The sequence below is a fragment of the Alexandromys fortis genome, unplaced genomic scaffold (genome assembly GCF_014885135.2).
Source record: "Alexandromys fortis isolate MF-2015 unplaced genomic scaffold, M_Fortis_MF-2015_v1.1 scaffold_5, whole genome shotgun sequence".
Classification (NCBI taxonomy): domain Eukaryota; kingdom Metazoa; phylum Chordata; class Mammalia; order Rodentia; family Cricetidae; genus Alexandromys; species Alexandromys fortis.
Genome location: NW_026067924.1, coordinates 5673216 through 5694948, shown reverse-complemented (window position 1 = coordinate 5694948; position 21733 = coordinate 5673216). Strand labels below are relative to the sequence as shown.

The 21733-nt window shown below is 40.5% G+C and overlaps 1 protein-coding gene across 5 annotated transcripts in view; it reads right to left on the bottom strand.

Annotated features, from left to right (window-relative positions):
• The window catches only part of F13a1 (coagulation factor XIII A chain), a 406032-nt gene that overhangs the window by 92418 nt on the left and 291881 nt on the right, over positions 1 to 21733 (bottom strand). For all 5 annotated transcript variants that reach the window (XM_050142342.1, XM_050142345.1, XM_050142343.1 and 2 more), the window contains 2 exons: positions 16230 to 16481; positions 1094 to 1212 (listed from right to left, as the gene is read on the bottom strand). In XM_050142342.1, coding sequence (XP_049998299.1) covers positions 1094 to 1212; positions 16230 to 16481 — 371 coding nt within the window. The remainder of the gene's footprint in view (positions 1 to 1093; positions 1213 to 16229; positions 16482 to 21733) is intronic.

Sequence of the window (21733 nt, the reverse complement as noted above, 5' to 3'; positions counted from 1 at the left end):
AAACAAAACAGCTGGGTGGTGATGGTGCTTGCCTTTAATCCCAGCACTAGGGAGGCAGAGGTAGGCTGATCTCTATGAGCTGTAGGCAGCCTGGTCTATCAAGTGAGTTCTAGGACAGCCAAAGCTAAACAGTGAAACCCTGTCTCGAAAAACCAACCAACTAACCAACCAACCAAATAAATAAAAAAAAATAGGGCAGTGGGTGGTGTAGACCTTTAATCAATCCCAGCAGAGGCAAAGGCAAGAAGATCTCTGAGCTCCAGGCCAGCCTGATCTATAGAGTGAGTTCCAGGACAGCTACGGCTACACAGAGAAACCCCATTTTTCTCAAAAAAAAAAAAATTAAATAAATAAAAAATAAAAGCATAGCTGCTCATCTTATACTTAGCACTTTACATATATTAATTTATCCTCCAAATGATGTGGTTATATTTTTACTTCATTTTCTGGAAACCTGAGACCTGAAAGATTGAATTACCCAAGGTTATGCAGCCAGCACTGGCAGAGCCATGATTTGAGTTTAGGCAGCATGCCTTCAAGGTCTATGTTCTAAGCCACTGCCCTTTAATATATGTAAAAGTGTTTTACTGAATAAATTGTAAAGTGCTGAAAAAAAATAAACACATAAAAGAAAATAAATGGCATTCAGATGTATCACAGGAAGGTAGTCAGATCTTGGCTTGCATATAAGACAGGAGGAGCCCTCATGAAGTGAAAGTCCACCTCTGCTATGTTCTTTGCATCAAACATGTCTTCATAAGCAAAGAAAATTTTCGGCTTATTTCAGATTGACGTAATGAGACTTTATGGTTTCTAAGACGGCAAAGTTTATCTCAGTGACTGCCATGTTATCGGTAGGTGCCCCCATCTCAGGGACATTTGTAATGAGAGGAAGAGAGATGGCTCCAGCTGATAAATTATGCAGTTTCTCTCCAGTCTCCACTCCCTTGCACTCTGTCTTGGAGTCTCAGATCCTGAAAAGCAGGAAATTGCGCTTTTCTAATATTGACTCATGGCACCTGGCAGTAATAAATGTGACAAAAAATATTAAGGGAAAAATGTCCTTGACAATGACAAATTTTAAGTGGCTCACCTGGCCGTAGCTCCAGCTTCTGCTCTTGATGTCATTGAAGTCCCCATAAAATATCACTCCGATGTCATTCAGGACGTACTCTTCTCGCTCTTTCTCATCGTCCAGATACACTGCGTCCTCTGTGTCAGGATGGAAGAACGGTGACCTTTAACCCACCAGTCTGTTTCCAAACCATCGCAAGTTCATACCATTGCTAGCCTGAGAGCTTGTCTACCCAGAGAAAAGATGTCTTTTGTTTCTCAAAGCATAGCTCATTTCCCAATATTTTAAGCCACAGTGAACATAGTCAGTACCGAAGATTAGTCTGCAAATGACGACATTTGTCAGCAAAATGCTGACAAACTCTGGCCCTGGAGGTCTTGAAGCACAATTAAATTGACGTGTCTCATTAAACATTCTATGATGCGGGTGCTTCATGGATTCACAATCAGTTTCCGTGCTGCTCAGGCAAACTTGCAACACAGATCAAAAAGTCATTTCCAACCTACTGAAGTTAAACGTAGCTCAACCGGAAATGATGCTTCAAATAAATCTGGGACATGTTGGGCTATGGAAGGATCATTTGCTATTCCTCATTGTGACCCATTGGTTGGAAGGAAGGGGCAGGCTGTTGGTTAGCTCATGATGAAAAGTCTTTGCAGATGCCTTGGTAGGTGTGTGAGCCTAGTAAACCTGCCCAGTTCGCTCCAAACATTGCAAGGTCTTTCTGGTGGCTCTAATCTCAAGAACGCCTTGCTCCCGCCTATCCAGCCATCTCTCTGGTACATATTCCCAGGTCAGAAAGGCATCTCCTGCACAGGTAGGATCATATAGGAGTAGATGACGCTCAGATAAATTTGCATAAACTGAAATAGGGTCAATACTGGCTCTGATTGGGGATAATGTTTTCATGTCTTTCTGGTCCTCTCTTGTCTGTATTAGTCTTTAGAGTAATGTCCTCTTTATTCTTTGGTTCATTAACGAAATCTGTCTCATGTAGTAATGCTTAACTTTGGCTGAATATTATAACCACCCGGAGAAGTTACCAATGAAATTCTCAAAGGATAAGTAAGTAAATAGATAAATAAGTTCCTCATTTGAGGTTAAAATTTAAATTTTAAATGTGTTCCAAAGGCCCATTCAATACCAACTTGACCTGTGGTCCATAGCAGTATCAGGAGATCATGGAGTTTGTATGAATCAGGGTCTCATGGAAGAAAATGAGGTTACAAACAGAGGACATTTGAATGAGGTTTTGGACTCTAGTCCCTTCCTCTCCAGCCACTGTGGTGTCCACACTCTGGTGTCCATACTATGGTGTCCATAGGTTCCTCACTATGCACTTTGGCCACAATGTTCTGTCTCCCCAAGTCCAAAGGCAAATGGTCCCAGTGACCAGGGACTAAAACATCTTAACCATAAACCAATAAGCAAACTTCTTTCTTTAAATGGATTTCTCTTGGGTATTTTGTCAGTGCAAGAGCAAGCTGACTGAGATACCCAGGCTGCACTCTGCATCAATTAAGTCTGAACCTCCAGGATGGGATGTGATACAAACACCAGGGTCTTGTTTTGTATCTGAGCTCCCCCCACGAATAGTCAAAGCTATACTGCCTCACTCCTCAAAGAATGGATGAATGGTAAGCAGCCTCATATGCTTGATGGACTGAGGAAAATATCAGTCTGTCACCGTGTCTTGGAGAGTCAGAATATGCATGGTAACTAATGGAATCCTCAGGGAATGACAGGCACCTTGGGTTCTCATAGGCTTTGCTGGATCTGGTCAGCTTAGACCCCATCCTGAAACCTTTGGAAATTCCTTCATGTAGTCTCCAGCAATTTCCTTGTAGCTTTCCTTTCTAGTCTTTGCCTCTTGCTTCCATTTGCATGGGAACTACATCACACACACACACACACACACACACACACACACACACACACACACAAACACAGATATACATACATACACACATGTGCACAGAGAGAGAAAGAGAAAAGAGAAGAGAGAGGAGAGAAAGAGAGAGAGAGAGAGAGAGAGAGAGANAAGAGAGAGGAGAGAAAGAGAGAGAGAGAGAGAGAGAGAGAGAGAGAGAGAGAGAGAGAGAGAGAGAGAGAGAGTTTGTGTGAATGTTGGGGTCCAAATCCTCAGGATGGTGTGAGTAGAATCTATGCAAATAAGTCAACATTTAAAATAAACGTCTTGACTTTGATACCCTGCAGAGGGGTCTTGGAAATGATCACTTGTAGGTTCTGAGCTATGAGAGTATACTTCAACGTCTAATAAACTGCACAAACTCATGGTTATCCAATCAAGACACTAAACATATGCACGTTGACAGCATCCTTGCACTTGTCTGTGCTTGCTCTCTCACCACACTGCCCCGCTGTCTCTTGTGAGCCTCCTACCCTAAGCAACCCACTGTTTCTACAGGTGTGCACTAGTATACTCAATTCCAGATGATACATCTTTACCTAAATCAAAACAATGTTTTTAGAAAGCACCAAAGAAATGTCTTATATAGTTTATTTACTTTGTATTTTAGGTATTATAAACTTCAAAGCATGTGACCAACTAGGGAAATACTTTCAACAATTATTGCTATTTATTTACAAATGTTGACGAAATCTCCCTGTATGTAAAGAATCCTGGTAAATTGAAAAAAGACTTCCCAAAAATACATACAAGAAAATTAGAAAATGAAACCCAGTTTATACAGGAGGAATTGCAAATGGAAGGTAAATTAAACAAAACATCCTTTATTAAATACCATTCTAAAATTGCATAGTAATTAAAGTGAAACATAATAAATATATGTACTAGTGGCTTTGAACTTAAAGTATCCAATATCAACTAATATTGCCAATCTACTGATAAGAGTGTAGTTACATATTTCAAAAAGCAATTTGGTGACTGTTTCATTAGTCCTGAACCTGTCCTTCATTCTAGACCATGTGTCTATCTAACAAGTGGAAATAATTCTGAGGTGCAGCAAAAAATAAGTATAATTGCTCGTTATAATAATTACTGTGAAAGAAATAAAAAAATCCTGAAATGTTCTCCAACTTTCCCACACACTATGAAAAGCAATTAGCCATTGAAATATACTTGAAAGAAACTTTGATAATAGAAACTGCATCTGTATCAAAGCAAAATTTAAATGTGGAAAAAAAGTCAAATATGAACTATGTTCAGTCAGATATGAAAATCTGTATTCATATACTTTCATTATTACTATATATTACTTGAGAAGGCTGAGAAATACATATGTATACATGTATGCTAAATGAAGCCTATTGGGAAACCCAGAAAGAACACTGTGAGTATATCTAGAATAATTGAGAAATTCTTGAATAAAAAGTTCAAGTACAAGAAAGATATAAGAAAAGATGTGGTGGTTCTAACACAAATGGCCCCCATAGGATCATATATTTGAATGTTTGGTCCCCTGTAGGTGAAACTGTTTGGGAAGAATTAAGAGGTGTGCCTTGTTGGAGGGTGTGTGTCACTAGTGGGTAGGCTTTGAGGCTTTAAAAGCCCAGACAAGGCCCCATGGCTCCCTCTGCCTGCTGTCTATGGATCAGGATGTAAAGCTCTCAGCTACTACTCAGCACCATGCCTGTCTACTTCCCACCATAATGACCGTAGACTAACCCTCTAAAGCTGTTAACAAGGCTCCAGCTAAATGCTTCCTATTATAAGATCTATCTTGGTCATGTTGTTTCCTCACAGTAACAGAGCATTAGGTAGGACAAAAGGCAAGGTAAATTCTCTTGAAAAAAGAACAAGTTATTACAGTGTTGGGTCCTGAGAGGAGGCTGAAACCCGTGTGTCTGACACAATATGAGTAAATCATCAAAGAGTCCAGGGGCCAGGACTAAGGAGTAGCCAATGCTGGAGAAACAAAAGCCACTAAAGAGTAGAAGACATGAGATGTTTCAGTATTTGTGAATTAATATTGTTTTTAAGTGAGTTGGTCATATTCATAGAATGCTATGAACCAGCTTTCTGCTTTAAACACAGAGAAATCAGAAAAACCTTTATCTCAAGGTGAAGAACCAACAGATGCTAATACAGAAAGAATGGAAGAGTTAAATATCACTCTTTGTAATTCCTAATGAAATCATAGGAGTAAGCAGATATCATTAGCTCAAAGAAGAACTTTGTAATGGATGCTTGAGTGCAATGAAATTCAATTCTATTGATTAATCTAAACATCCATATCTACTGATTGAATACATGCTTGGCATGAGTTAGGAAGTGATTTTACTCCACCGAGGAAACATACAGAATGATTGAGAGTAAATTCGATTTAGTCTTTAGATATAAGTAACTACTTAGCAGAAAATGCCATGGGCTTACAGGCACATATTTCAGGACATCAAGGCTCAGAATTAGCAAATTAATAATATGGCAAGTCCACATGACAATACAGTTTCAGCAATAAGTTTGCGATAAAACAAAGAAATAAATGAAGAGGATTGTTGAAGACATGCCAAAAAGTCTAAGTGATAAACATTGATTTGAACAACAAAAAGCCTGTGAAACAAATTTTAGACTGGTAAAATTTGGTTAAGAGATAGGCAACCAAGAACTCTTACTGATTTTGATACTATAATTATATAATCATGTAATAGTCAACACCAGTCAGCACCAGGGATATATTCTGAGAGATATTAACTAGCTATCTTCATTATTTTCTGAGAATTCTCATGGAAATTAAAGTAGTTATAATGCCATTAGGATATGGCCTTATGGGACTACTATTTATACAAGATGGTCATTGACAGACATATGATTATGTGTTACAGGACTAGAGTGTGCACAGATACACATGTATAATATATATGCCATGATTATTGTCAAGTCTGGGAGCTATGTAAACAAATTTCATTGTATTATTTTTTCTGCTGTTGAGTTATTTTAAAATTTTTATAATAAAATAAGCTTTCCCAATGGGCATGTGTGGAAGCACATAAATGTGTGAAGGTGTGTGTGGAGGCCAGAGGTTGATGTCCAGAGTCTTCGGTTGCTTTTCCCAGTATGCATCTCTCGCTTGAACCCAGAGCTTACAGATTCAGCTAGTCTGGTTGGCCATCTTGTGCTAAGATCACAGGTAGGCCGATGCCCATCCAGCATTTACGCAGGTGTTAGGGATCTGAACTCCAGTGCTCACTCTCGTATGGCAAGCGCTTTACCCATTGAGCCATCTCCCCAAGTCTGTTTTGTGTTACTGTAAAACTTTCATTCTCAGAAAAAGTAACTTTGAAAGTGTATTTGCATTTAAGCAAAGCTACCTACTTATGATGACATTTAGAAGTCCAACTATTATTATTTATCTTGGAGACAGGATCTTGCTATGTGGTCTAGACTGCTGTGGAACTCAGCATCCTCCTGCCACAGTATCTCAAGCACTGACATTATAGGTTTGTATCACTGCCCGGCTTGTGCCCAACTTGGACGCATTAATATCTCCTTATGAGCAATAGAACTGAAATTATCAATGTCTTCATTACCTCTCATATCAACAGAACATAAGTTCTTGTGCCATTCCCAGAAGAGGCTGGCTTAAGCCTAGATTTCTTATTTCACAATGGTATTGGAGAAACATTTATCCTACTTCTTGAAGATGGCCCTTCACTTGCTATAATTTTATTTACTAACATATATATAATTGGTATTATAGTATGTGCCACAAACTTTCAAAATTTTGTATAACCCTGGCATTCAGGAAACTGACACAGCAGTACTGTTAGTTTGAGTTCCAACTTGGGCTTCATATGAGGCCACCCCTTTCAAAAAAACACAAAGAAACTACCAACAACCCTGGCCCAACTGATTCATTAAAACTCACGAAGGCCCTCTGAGAAAGGAACTATATTATATCCATTTTTTGCTCCAGGAAGCTGAGGCAGGGGTCAGGCAAGCAAGTTTCCCAAGGCCATACTAAGTGAGTTTTAAAACCAGGATTTGATTGTTAACTGTCTACCACACCACAAATCAACAGGTCACTGTCCCCGGTGCTCAGCACTATGGGAAGGACAGTAGGAAGTGGGTAAATACCTGTTCCAAAAACACAATGGTTTTTGCTTGGAATGTGAGAGAAGTCCAAGAAAATAATTTCCCTTTGTGCTGTGGGCTGATAGTGTTGGGATGTCATGAATCTGAGAGCCGTGAACAGGCAGAGTTCTGTGGCCCACACCAGGCTATCCTGACTTAAATCCTACCTCAAACCAGGCAGACATAATCATGAATCCCCAACAAGGTAAGGATGTCAAATGGGAAGCCCCAATTTTAATCTAAAATTTTTAATTTTAGGAGAAGATTGAAGTGGAGGCTGCACTTGATATTCCCCGTTTTATTCAGCTCTGTCACTTTAAAATGCAGAGGTTCAAAGTGAATTGAAAAAAAAAATCACTATGGAAACTCCCCTAACTCCCTGTTTTAGAAAGGCTAATAAAAATGGGAAAATGTAATCATGTTTATATTTAGATATTTGGCCGCCGCCGGTGGTTTTTGTTTTAGTAGTTAATGCTTGCTGTTTTAGTATTAGGGATTGGTTTCAGAGGGGTTATGAGTTTTATCCGTTTCAAGGGAAAGCAGATTCCTACTTAGTCAAGCGGACTTTGGGCATAAGAAAAACAAACTAACAGCTAATTCATTGTTGTAGAAGTTTGACAGTCAGGTAATCCGGATTGTTGTTAGCTGTTAGTAATTAGTTGTTAGTAGTTAGCCGGTGTGTATGTTTAAGTTCTAAGTAACCTTTGGCCAAGGACCATCATTGAGATTAAACTTGGAGGCAAACAGATCACCCGCGGTGCCGCTGGCAGAAGTAGCGCAGTCTCTCCTTTCATCCTCTCTGTCACAGAATACTTCAGAATGCCTTGAAAATACCCAGTCGTTCTGGGCGACTAACTATGTGCATGTGGCAAGTGGTAAAGAGTGGCGACCTCATTTATTTTACGGTTCCTTTGGTGGATAGGAATTCTGAGGGAGTTAGAAAGAAAATTGCGGGCTGCAAAAAAAAAAAAAAATTAAGGCTCACATATAAGCCTCATTTCAGGCCCTCTCTCGGACATTACCACTGGCCTCCCACCCAGCGTGAGAAAGACTCTACAACAATCATGTAAGGACAAATGCCAAGCCCATTGATTTTTCGAATCTATATAGCCCCCTTGGGAGAAGGCAGCTATTTATCAGTGCATAGGCTGAAAAACTCCTTCTGGTATTTATACAGTTAAAGTTAAAGCAGGTCTCATGTCCAAGGCCACTAGGCACATACGCTTTATCAAGGCAATAGCTGAAGGAGCAAAAAAACTGTGGCTGTAGAAAGGCTGCCACACAGGGCCTTTCCACCAGGGCTCCATCTTGCTTCTAATCTTTTAGCAATAAAAATGTTTCTTGACGTTAAAAAAGGCAAAGGGTATCAGTTACTCTTTTGGAGAAAACACAGGAAGGGTCAGGACTCCTTTGACTGACCACCTTTCACTGCTTGGCCTCCCTTTAGTGTAATGTTGAACATGTAGAAGCAAAGCACATGTGATCCTGTCAGAGGGGGCCATTTCATCTGAACAGCAAGCGTGTCTCCAGATTGCTGTCACAATGTGCTTATCCATTTCAAGTCAAATCAGAAGAGGGATCAAGCTGATGCTGGTGTGCCCTGCAAGCATGGTAGGAATAACTTCCTGTCTCGAATGGTTCAAACTCACTGGACCACAAAGAAAGCCAATTCCAGAAATCTGGACTTTTATTCTGGAAGGTTCCAAACTGATGTGGGATTCCCCTCTTTATGCTGTGAATACCACTGGTTAATTAAAAAAAAAAAAAACTGGTTTTGCCCGATAGGGCAGATAGCATGGGGGCGGGGGAGACTAAACTGAATGCTGGAAGAAAAGAGGTGGAGTCAGGAGAAGCCACGGAGCTGCTGCCAGAGACAGACATACTGGAGCCTTGCCTGTAGGCCACGAATCTCATGGTAAAATATAAAATAATGAAAGTGGGTTAAACTAAGAAGTAAAAGCTAGCAAATAAGAAATTAGAGCTAACAGGCCAAGCAGTAATTTAATTAGTACAGTTTCTATGTGGTTATTTCGGGTCTGAGCTGCCAGGTGGTCGAGAAACAAACAAGCAGCCAAACCACTTCCATCCTGATCGTCTCCTGTAGCCATTCAGGAGTCCTTTGCTATGTGGCCTTTAACTTCAGTATGGAAGGGGGCCGATGAGACACTAGAGGGTCATTATCACTCTCTGCAAACATGGCGCACGATGCTACAGTGTGCACCAGCTTGTAAGTGTATTCGGTGTGCTCTACTTTGTTTGACTGCTTGAGGACATTTTAGTTTATGTGCCTTCAGAAAGTAAACTATTATTCATGAAGCAATTCTACAAAGAAAATGTCAGGGATTCTTTGCTTAGCTGTATTCTCTGAGGGACGCTGAGCCTGCACCGGCACGCTTTAATTTTGTTTTTTGTTTTGTTTTGTTTTGTTTTGTTTTTTCTCCTAGAGAAGAATTTCCATATGATGTTATCGCTATCAACCTTGTTTTCCTTTGTTTGTTTATTTTGAGGACATGACTTTCCAACATTGACAAGTGGTCACAGAATTTTATCTGCTGGCCATCTAATGTTTTTCTTGATACATATTCTAGCTTATTTTCTATTATGATAAACACTGTGACTGAAAGAATTGGGGGGAGGGGAGAGAATGGTTTACTTTGCCTTACAGTTTTTCACATGCTGGGAACTCAAGGTAGAAACCTGAAGGCTGTAACTGAAGCAGATCATGGAGGAACACTGCTTGCTGCCTTTTTCCCCATGGCTTGCTCAGTCTGCTTTCTTATAAAACCCAGAACTACTTGTGTGGTTATTAATTAATGAATAAAGAAACTTGCTTGGCCTATGGCATGGGAGGAAAAAAGCAGAGTCAGAGAGAAGCCATGTAGCCCCGCTGGAGCCAGATGGAACTTCACCCGGTAAGCCACAGCCATGTAGCAATACACAGATTAGTAGATATGGGTTAAATTAATATGTAAGAGTTAACCAATAAGAAACTAGAGCTAATGGACCAAACAGTGATTTAATTAATACAGTTTCAGTGTGATTATTTTGTTTCTGGATGGCCTGGAAGAACAAGCGGCCTGGTACTACACTGTTATATGCTCTTGTTTGGTCCTGATTTATTTTAGCACTATTTTTTTTACAGTGGTAATTAGATTTTATTAGTACCTCACTTGTAAAACCTGTTTGTACCTTTACAAGGGCAAAATTTTGTCATTCTTATTGCCTGTCCCTAGTGCTGAATTAAGCTCTGTGCCCTTAATATCTGCAAATAAGTAAGTAATGTTGTTGGGCCATGCATAGGTTATTGTGTTGTCATGGCCAAGGGCAAGACACGCCATCTACATCTGTGGACTGGTGAATAAATGGCTCTGGCCTGAATTCTGAATGCAGGCTCAAGGGCCTCCATGATCAGGGGCTATTTGTCATTGTTCCTCTGAGAATCTCAGCCCATTCTGTACTGAAAGGTCTTAATGACCATGTGTAATTACTAAGCAAATAGTTGAAAGGTGGATTTAATAATAAAATGCAGTCTGCCTACAGTGAATAGTCTCTCTCAAAATACCCAATAAATGGCAAGCATTATTTTTTACATCAAATTAATTCATGGCACTTGCTTTATAGGATAAGCAAAATTTTTATGGAACAAGGCAGAAATCCTAGAAACTAACTTGGTATTAGATACTGGTAGAGAAATCTACACATATATTATTAAGACATGCTCTCCAACCATTGCTCCCAATAGGTTTTTTTTTCTTTACAATATGGTGAGGTCTGATATTACACTTGTGTCTAATCTGTGGTGGTGATATGGTTTGGTGAACCTATGTCTGTTTACTTGGAGCTTTTAAATAAATTCTATAAACATTTATGAAGCATTAACTATGTACCCAGGCACTCTGTGGGTTTCTAGGAATGTGAGGGTAAGTTAAACAAGTTGTCAAGAGGGGAGGTCCCTCTGAAATGTATAGTCGTAACCTAAATACAGATATAACCCACTAACTACACTAACTACTGGCCCAGAGTGCCAGACAAAATCACTAGAAATCTAAATCTTTCAGAACCCACTCACTAACAGTAATGTCACACTACTAAAATGGAATATTTGACATTTAAATAGCAAAATACATTCAATAATTCATAGTTCCTTGGTGGTCAGACAACAAATTCACAATAAATGCCCAACTCACTTACACTTCCTTTGTGGGAACAGTTCTGAGTCCAACACCGCAGAGAAGAGCTCCCTATTAGAATGGACTCAATGCTCTGTTAGCAATATTAGCTTAAACACTATGCAGGAATTCTCCTTGCATCTACCCCTGCCCCTACCAGGCTGCTCTTGCTATCGATCCCCATTAATGATTTGGTGATTAAGGAGGATAAATTGCCTATGAATGTGAGGCAGTCAGAAGTGCCCCTGGGAGCACAACTGAATATTTTCTCTCAAATGTTCTGTGTGCTGGCGCAATTTTTCAACCCAATGTACACTACCACGCTAGTCCTCACTGCCACACCTGGTATGCCCTATGGCCAACACCTTGACCCACCTGACTCTGTTTCCATAGCTTTATCGACTTTGTTGTTTTATTCCAACTTGTTCCAAGGTCCATCCCTTTTACAACCCACATTCAAGGACTCAGTGAATCCCCTGTTAATGCATCAGCCTGTACAAGCACATAATTGCCACGATCACCAGTCCCTGGGTTCCCTGTTGGGTATGTGGGAGAATTTTCATACAGAACCATTTGGGTGTCAGGCTGAAAAGTCACATAACAAATGAAATGATGGGACCTCTCACTCCTGTTTCAGACACCTCCCCATGAGAGTTCTCAGTGTACACTGAGAGACGGTACTTGAGAAACTGTCTTAAATGTTGGCACTGGATGGTATCTGCAGGGAATGCTATCCAAAGGCATACAGTTCTCCAAAAGTAAGGGTATATCAATCAAACAGAAAAGCTGCTGAGTCCCTCTCAATGAAAGAAGAAAGAGTTTGTTCCTGGGAGAACATCAAAGAGAAGAGTTTGGAGGGAAGGGGAGACAAATGGGGTGGTGGAGAGGAGATGAGGAAGAGACAGTGAGGTGAGAAAGATTGAGATTAGATTCAAGGAAGAGCTAGTGGTTTGTGAGGAGGTGAAATCCTTCTAGGTTACAATGTTATGGTCTTGTGAGTATTACATAAACCCCTGGTTCTCTAATGTGCTCCCACCTGTGATCATTAGCTTAGCTGGGAACTAGTGAGGCATGCAAAATCTGAAGCAAGGTCCCTGGTCTACTAAGTCTGTGGGAGGGAGTTCTGAGGTGACTCTAGGGTTGAAGACCCCCGAGAAGACCCCTTCCTTTTGTCTCTTTTCTGCAGATAGAACTGCAACCAAAACCTGGAGAGTGCAGATGACTTGTGTGACCACTTTTAATGTTGATTCTGAATCTGGGAAAGGGCTGAGTTTTCCAGAAGAAGGGTGGCAGGAATCTTGGGGTCATAGATGATTAGGAAGGTAGAAACCTTCCAGGAATTTTGTAGAACATTCAGGGTTCCACAGGTCAATCAAGAGATCAAGGCTTCTGTGGCCAATTCTCTGCATTCAGGAAGACAGGAGACCCACCTGTTACACTTCTGTAACATGCTCACCTTCTACTTCCCTGATGACTAGGTCTCTGTTCCATCCTCACTCCCTCAACTCATGACTTTGTTCTCCTCCCATGGAGGGAGTAAAAATTGGCCACTACTGTGCATCCCTTCATAGCATTTTGAAAATGTTTACCCTCTTCTCTCCTCTGCAACTTTCTAAGTGCAGTGTGCCTAGGCTATGTCTCGTAGGCCCTTCACCTGGTCCCCTAATCCTGCCCAGGCTGATTTGCCTCTAGAGCCAGTGTTTTCCAACTATGGCTTGAGGAATCACTCAAGAAAATTTGGAAAAATCCTTAAGCCCAGGATGTCTCTAGTGTAACCACAACAGAATATCTGCACAGGCACTGAGGCACGCTTGCGTGTATGTGTGTGTGCGTGCGTGTGTGTGTGTGCATGCTGGTGTAGATATATGCAAAGGTGCCAACAGATGCTAGAGGCATTGGTTTCTCCTGTAACTGGTTTTACATGTGGCTTTGAATCTCCTTTAAGTGGGTGTTTAGAATTGGAGTCTAGTCTTCTGCAAGAGCAGTATGTATTCCTAATACCTGAACCATTCCCCTGCCAACCACCCCAAAGTCTTAAATAAGATGTCAGTACCCATTGTCTCTGACTCTAATTTTGTGTTGTAGTATATCTCCTTGGATTCTTCCCCATTGCTTAAGTGGCTTCATCCTCTCCAAGGTCATAGTGTTATCATATTTCCACAAAAAACAATTTCCTTCTTTTCTCCACCAATTTAACTCTGTAGCAACACAGTTAACTGCAGTACTCTTGATCTGAAGGGGTACTTGGGTCTTTACCCTTTTTAATTTCCTAAGACCACTGGCCTTTCCTTCCCGGTCTACTTTATTTACATTTTTGTTACTCATTGTCTGCTCTTCCTCTTGATGACATGGTATTTTCAAGGCTACCTCTGCCATATCGGCTAAGTTGTATATCCAATTCTTCTAGTCTCCTCGATGTCTTTAGTTGGTTGTCTTATAGATACCACTGTATTATCATTTCTCAATGTCTTTACATTATCCCTTCCACCTCTCTAGCCTTCCCAGTTCTGAAGATGTAACTATCATCGACCCATTTGACCAAAGCAGACATCTAGTTATCTCTCCTTAACTCATCTTTCTATTTCCCCATTAATCTAATTCCTCTGCAGCCAATGTTCTAAGTCCAAACTATCTCTCGTCCATTTCCTTTTCTCATCTCCACTGCCATTACAACAATCAAATCTTTGGTCATCTTTGTCTTGAACCGCAGCTTTCAAATAGGTTACTCTGGTTTTAGTCTCACCTTCCTTCAGTTCTTTTCCTGCACAGAGATTCAAGGGGAGGTCCCTGTGTTGTAAGAGGGTGTTTAAGGCACACGGCACATTGTCACTAAGCAACATTCTGAAAGGAAGTACCTGGTAGCTGTTTATCATGATTCCAAGAGCAGACCAAGAGAGCAATGAAGCGGTTGAAGATTACAAGGTCTTAGCCTCTTAGATCGCTCATTTGGAAAATCACTGTCAGGCAAAACAAGCAACACATTTTTTTTTTCTCAAGGGGAGTGACCACATAGTACATGGATGAGATAATCTATAAAGCTGTGACAAATTAAACGTTGGGTAAATCATGTCATTCCTCAAACATCCTGGGTAATTACACGACGCCTATGACTATCTTTTTTCAGTGCAAAGAAAATCAGTTACAGTTTCCTGATTAATTGTATAAATGTAGACTTTAGAAAATATTAATTTCTTGGCCCTCTACATATTTTTCAGTCTCATTTTCCTTTACTAACTTCTCTAGTGGACTCCTAGATGCTGTTATGCCTATATTATCTTTCTTTCCTCCCTTATCTATGTGTCTTCTCCAGGTCTAGCTAACTCTCAAATGCACTCTGATTCCCTGCTCCAGACCCGCACCCTTGCAGGTCATTTCTGCCATCACCTCCAATTCACTTTCAGCCCCTGAGTTGGTCCCTCTGTTCTGCATCTCTGCAAATAGCACGCTATGTCTCAGCTGCAAAATGCCTTATATATAATTGATGAGATTTCTATAAATGGGACTCTATCTCTGAGCGACACATGGCCCAAGTGATATTTCTTGCTTACATCAACCTTGAACATGGGTCATATATACATGTGAGTGTTGAGCGGGCGATGACAAGAGCTGGTGGGTGAGAGTGCAGGATCATCTAGGTCCCGTATGCCAAGATCGCCTGAAGCATTAAGTGAAAGGACAGAGATCTAGGCATATGTTTAACAGGAGCAGAAAACATGGCTGCCCCATCGTTGTCTACATCTGCATCAGAAAATCCAGATCCAACACAGCTTCCTCAAACCAAGGGTTATGCAAAATAATAAAAAAAAGTTAGCCAAGACTCTCGTGTTTGAAAGATGTTTGGGGAGTGATAAATCCAACACCAACAGGCTGTTATGAGCAGGACTTAGATAAGTCCTTAGATCTCAAGCTGCTTCATGGCCACTGACCTAACAACAGCTGCCCAACATTGTGTATGGAAGCAGCTGGGAGGCATGAAATGGCAAAAATGAAGAAGAGGAGAAAATCCTATGCAATGTGAGGCTTTAGATTGACTTGCTAAAGCACTCACTGAACCCAACTGAATAATCTAAATATAACTAGGTTAAGCTTCCACAGCATAAGGAAATAATTCAAAACAACCTTAGATATTACATAATACTATGTTAAAAATATCATCACCTATCTGTATTTGCAAGCCAATGGTTTGTAAAATATAGACCTATAATGAGAATAAATAACTATGTGGGATCCTTTACGCTTTCTGTCCCTGATTTAGGGTGATGAAGTTAGTTCTGCTATTTACATAGTTGACTTTGCTGTTTTTTAAAGTAGAGTTATGGGTTCTACTAATTTTGAAAGTTGAGTTTAATAAGTCATTTTTTTTGCTTATAGAACAAATAATATACCGAGATGACACCGTAAGTCCATAATGAGCTCACTTTGCAACTTTAATCCAGCTTTAATTCCTGAAATAAGTGCGTAGCAACATTCATTTCCCTTATACTGAGGGTGAATCGTATATCCTTCTCACTTTCAATCTTGAGAAAACTTTGTATGCCAAGGTGATGATAAGTTCAGCTTCCTTGGGTTTAGAATCATTAGGAGGCATTTCCAGCGAGGTTTAACTTGAGGCCAGAAAGTCCCATCCTAGATGTGGTATCACCATCCCATGGGGGAGATCCAAGACTGAATAAAATGGGGAAAGAACTCCAGCTGAGCCCTCGCTGTGCAGGTACTGCGACTGTCCTCTGCACCTCTGCCACGGTGAACTTTGTTCTCAGGCAAATGAGACCAGAACAAATCCTTCCTCCTCAAAGTCGCTTCCTGTACTGTTTGGTGTCATACCACCAAAAGGAACTAATAGAGTCCGAAAGGGACGCGTCCTTTTACTCCTACAAAGGAGATGCTTTGGAGTTGTGAGAGCTTTTAAAGATGAATACTTGCTCCTTACCTTCACACCAAGGATTGAAGAGAATATATGTGTCTGTTTCGGGGTTTCTACGGGTACGCAGGATGCCGTAGGGAGTCCAGACGGCAACATACATGCGGAATTTCCCCACAATGCATTCGGGGGAAGACTGGATGGAAAGTCGCACAGACCGGTCCTCGTTCATGATAATCTTGGCCCCCCACTTTCCGCTTTGCAGCTCCGACACTACAGGCACTGGGATGTAAGTGCCCTTGTTCTCCTGGGGGTAGCGACCTATGAAAAGAAAGAAGGAATGGAAGATGAAAAGGTTTCTCCAACTTCTTGTTCCAACTCTGAAATTTCGGGCCTGAAGGAGGAAAACGCTGTTTTAAAGTGGGTATGAATTTCTCTTCTGCTGCCAAGATCAGTGATAGTAACTGATTCTCCCAATTTCTTCAGGGCTCAGATTTGTCATGACTACTAAAAAATTTACAAAGAACACTTCTTGGGAAATTTTTTTTCATTGGCTGATGTTCAGCCTGTTTTCTATGGCTAATACTCTACAAGCACAGACTGAGTGATTTACTTACAAAGAAAAGAGGTTTCTTTGGGCCACACCAATCCTCATGCAGCTCAGAGTGTCACAAGGATGCTTTTTCTCAGGTTATGAAGTCACTAGGTTTAATCTTAAGGATAGGCCTTAAAGAACCTATCTAATCCTGACAACTCCCAATTGTTGTCAATTGGGAAACTGACAATTCCCATACTCAGAATAGGTCTAAAATCTTGTAATACCTCATAATGGAGGTAAAATTTTAACATGTATTTGGGAGGAGACAAACTATATTGCAACCACACCATTAGACAATGAATTCTATCACAACATAGAAGTATCAATTTGAATGTGAAACACAGCTTATACATGAGTATCAGAACCTAAAACTTTATTGTTAAAAGTTTTAATAGTTTCTAATTAAAGAAACTTTAAGATGGTACCACTATAAGTATACAACATTGTTTTTAGGGTCAAGGCTAATATTTTTCATTTATTCTACATTTATTGTACTGCTATCACCAGTAATGAGTTACATTTCTAGGTTATTAAGATGCAGCTATTTTTTTCTTTTTTTTAAAATTGATTTTTACTGAGCTTTACATGTTTCTCTGCCCCACTCCCTGCCTCTCCCCTCCCCCTTCAGACCTCCCCCAAGGTCTCCATACTCCCAAATTACTCAGGAGATCTTGTCTTTTTCTACTTCCCATGTAGATTAGAGCTATGTAAGACTCTCTTAGTGTCCTCATTGTTACCTAAGTTCTCTGGGATTGTGGTTTGCAGGCTGGTTTTCTTTGCTTTATGTTTAAAAACCACCTATGAGTAAGTACATGTGATAATTGTCTTTCTGTGTCTGGGTTACTTCACTCAAAATAATGTTTTCTAGCTCCATCCATTTTCCTGCGAAATTCAAGATGTCATTATTTTTTCAAGATGCAGCTATTTTTATATTCAACTTAAACATTTTTTTTCTTCTTTTTTTATCATTTCACTGATGCCTGAGACTTACGCCACAGGCTAGGATTCAGAATTGAAGTGTTTTTGTGAAATGAGTTGAATTTAAATCCTGGCTCTGCTATTTGTCACCCTGGTGACCTTGCCCCTTACAAATTCTAATTCTTTTGTCCTTATCTTCATCTAGAAGTTGGGATAATAGTGGCACACTAATGAGTATGGAAGGCAGAATAAAATATTGCACTGAAATGCTTGTGCTGAGGGGCGTCCATCTGTTGTCCATTTGCTTGTTGTAGAGTCTCACTAAGCCTCTAAGGTTGGCCTTGAACTTAATCTATAGTCCAGGATAGCCTTGAACTTGCAAACTGTCCTGCCTTAGTCCCTCTGGAGTAACTAGGATTACAGGTTTGTTCCACCAGGCCCAGATCTCTGCAAAATCCTTTGTGCATAATTTATCATGTATAACAAATACCTTAAAATCTTAAGCTGTCATTTTAGCTGAAGATTAAGCAGTAGGTCATTTTGTAATATTTCCTGGCTCATCATAGTTTATGCATAAGCTATCTCAAGGCACACGCTACTTTTTCCTTATTACTCCCATTTTGGGTCAAATTCTTATTACATGGTCTTTAACCTCAAAACTAAATTTCCTCCAACTTTCTAAGCTATAAATAGAAAGTTAACTGCACATAATTCTTTAACTCCTTGGCTTATAATTTAATTTGCTGCATAATTTGCAAGAAAGATCAAATTCATAACTGTTTTAAAATAGAACAATTTTTTTCTCTTTTTTCTTATAAAAAGATACAAAACTGAGAAGTCTGTAAATTATTTGGATTGTAAGAAAATAGAAGTCTTCCAGAGCAAAGTGTATTCATGTCCATTGTACATAGAGCATATGGAAAATTACAGAAACAGAGCTAACCTTAGCTTCTCTAGTGACCAACGTCCAAACAGGGCCCTTTGATAGGAATATATCAGAACATCTAAGAGGAAGTAGTTTCCTAGGTTACTGTTGTGCAATTCTATAAGGTTGCTTAATTTTAATGAAAATAATGATTTGTATAGGAGGTATTATACTAGGGAGAGAGATTAGGATCGTGGTGCTTTTCTGTGTGTCCAGAGATTCAGTTAATCACAATTCAGAACAAGTATCCCATAAACGGATCATAATCCAATCAAGACTCACACATGGTTCTTTGCCAAGACGTCACAAACTGAACACTGTAAATTTTGTATAAACATGAAATACTCTCGGGGATTGACTGGCTCTGCCTCCAAGGAGTTTCTGGACCAGTTCACCCTCAGGAGCATGTTTATTCGAGTGACCTTTGTCTTTCTTCCCTTGCTTGCTCCTGGTCTTCCTTGTGCATGCTATGACTGTGTGGTGTAATGCCTCCTCTCCCCATAGATAGGCCTTGCTGTTCTTCAGAGACCGTCACCGCCTTTCGACATAATGTAAAAATAAAGACAGTCTTTTAAGGTAAATGTGATTTGGAATTCAATCACTATAGTGCTTCCAGAAGCTGGTGCCACCAAATGCCTGTCTAGGTTTGAGAGTATGGCATTTCTAAAAGGCTTTGGAATCTATGATCTATGAGAAAAATCTCCCAGGAAAGATGTGAAAGATATGCCCACTTCTGTAGTAGTGGTGCGACTCTCACGAGGGAAACCAACCGCTCTCTGATTAAATTTGAGATACATTCCCAGGGAGGGAATACATGCTTATGAGCTTGGTTGAAAACTCACGGTGAGGGAAATCATGGGCTTTAGAGGGGAGCTGAGTATTGTTGTAGAGCTGAATTCCTATAATACCAAATTTCCCTTCTAAATATTTATGCTTTTACCCATAGATAATCGTTACTCTCAACCTTAATCAGAGAAGTCTCTCTCTTAGTGAACACCGTGGTGAGTACAGGGATTCGTGAATGCGCAAGGTAGGTGCTGAGACTAAGTGGTTAGATGCATGCTTCACCTCAGACAAGCCATTTACACCACCTCCTCTAAGGCCTGGGGATTATGGAAGAAGTGACAGAAAAAAAAATGTGAGAGCCAGAAAATAGGACAGAGTCGGCGAAATGTCATTGCGGGGCAGGGGGATGGGGGAGACGCATTAGCAATCAATAACTCACAGCAGCTATGAAAGCCTGCACAAGGCCTGGGCATCAATGAGCCCCAGCCAAGCCAGGTATGGATATTACTTAACTAGGTAGAAGCGGAAAGAAAGATTGGGCCACTATCATTCATTGTGAAGACAGTTCTCACTGCTCTGTATCTTACTGCCTCTGTGGAACAGGTGGAAGATGCTGGGTTGAACCTGGGAACATGGAAGAAAGCAAAAGGAACAAGTTGCAAAACTGAAAAAATATGAGGAAAAAGACAAAGAGCCAATTTGTAGTGGTGGACAACAGATGTGTGCACCAAGGGTGTTAATCAAAGGGATGAGAAGGCACAGCTGACAAGGGGGAAGACTGGGAGGCTTAGACCGATGCAGGAAAGGGATGAGGAGGCAGAGCTGGCAGAAGGGAAGGCTGGGAGGCTTGGAGGCTTGGGCTATGCAGATTTGTTTTTTATAAAGTAAGGCTGGGCAGTGAAGGTTGAAGGGAGAAGGCGGAGCAGCCATGTTAGCCTGGGAAGTCATGGGGCTGCAGATCAACATCTGAAAACAAATCAGGAACAGGCAGTCATTACACGAGGTCCAAAGGGAGGCAAAAACAACCCCCAATTTGCAGGTCTTTTTCTTTCCACTCTACAGAAAGCCGGTTATTAATGTGAGACCTGGCATGTCAATAGGACCTCAGGGTCTTGTCAGCGGCTCCATTACACCATGTTTAATTCTGAGTGTAATGATTTCAGTGACAGCGCTGGGGAAGGATTTTCCATGATTGAATTGTGAGGGAGGAAGTTGTGGCAGACTAGTATTTCATCTCGCTAAATAGCCTCTCAGCCTCAGGAGTTAGCATGTTCTGGAGATCAGCATCAGGACAGGCTTGGAACACCCATCCATCAGCACGCACGGCCGCCACGCGGTTCTTTACAGGTGATTCTCATACATATGTTTGCTAACAGTGAGTAGCGTCCATGGAGACATTTTTTTCTCTCCCAAATTGCACGATTTCATGTTAAAGGAGAATGAGAGCAAGGAAAATAGAAGCAATAAGCAGAGGTTCCCACACACCATCTTCTCTTTATTTTTAACAATGTAGTCGTTACAGCTAGACTACTGAGCAGAATTCTGCAGGGGTTGTAATTATCAATCGTGCTCTTTCACACCCACTTAAAATTGGTGGTATCTCCTCAAGGTATCCAAAAATTGAGCATATGTTACTTTAATTATTGTCTTTCCTTTGTACATTGTTATTTTGTTAGCATATATTCCTAGTACACAAGGCAGAAAAGAGTGATTTCATTAAATTTTCACATGGTTTACTGGATGCTTCAGCCGTATCCCCCAACATATCCATCTATTGCCCTGCCTTGTCCCTCTCCCATCTCTGTTTCCTTCTAGCCCCAAATAGTTCCAATTCTAATTTTATATCACACATTTTTTTTAGACAAATTTTCTTCGAGGCCAGAAAACACCTATCAATCACAATCAATGCTTAGAATGGAATCAATAACTCGGGACATACACATTTTTTGCCACCTTTCTGGCATGTCACCATTAAGACTATTCTAGTATGCTAGATTTGATGAATGCAAATGCTTAGTCATGTGAGTCCCTTCCTAGCTACCAGAAAAATTCAAAAAAAAATCCTATCTTCTTTGATATCCACTTAAATATCCCTTTCTTCTATTAAACTAAACTATGACGTGATCTTACCACCTGTAGAAAACCCGTAGAATGCCTCATTGCTTCACACTAAGTATAGTTCCATAAATGTCACTGGGACTTTGTTGGATCACATCCTTGAAGAACATTTCGGGGATTGTAGAAACTCTGAAATGTGGTGTCTGCCTCAAGCCAGCAATCCATTGCAGACAGAAGAAAGACAGACTTATAGCTCCATCCCTTTCCCCTATGGGACCCGCTTTCCAT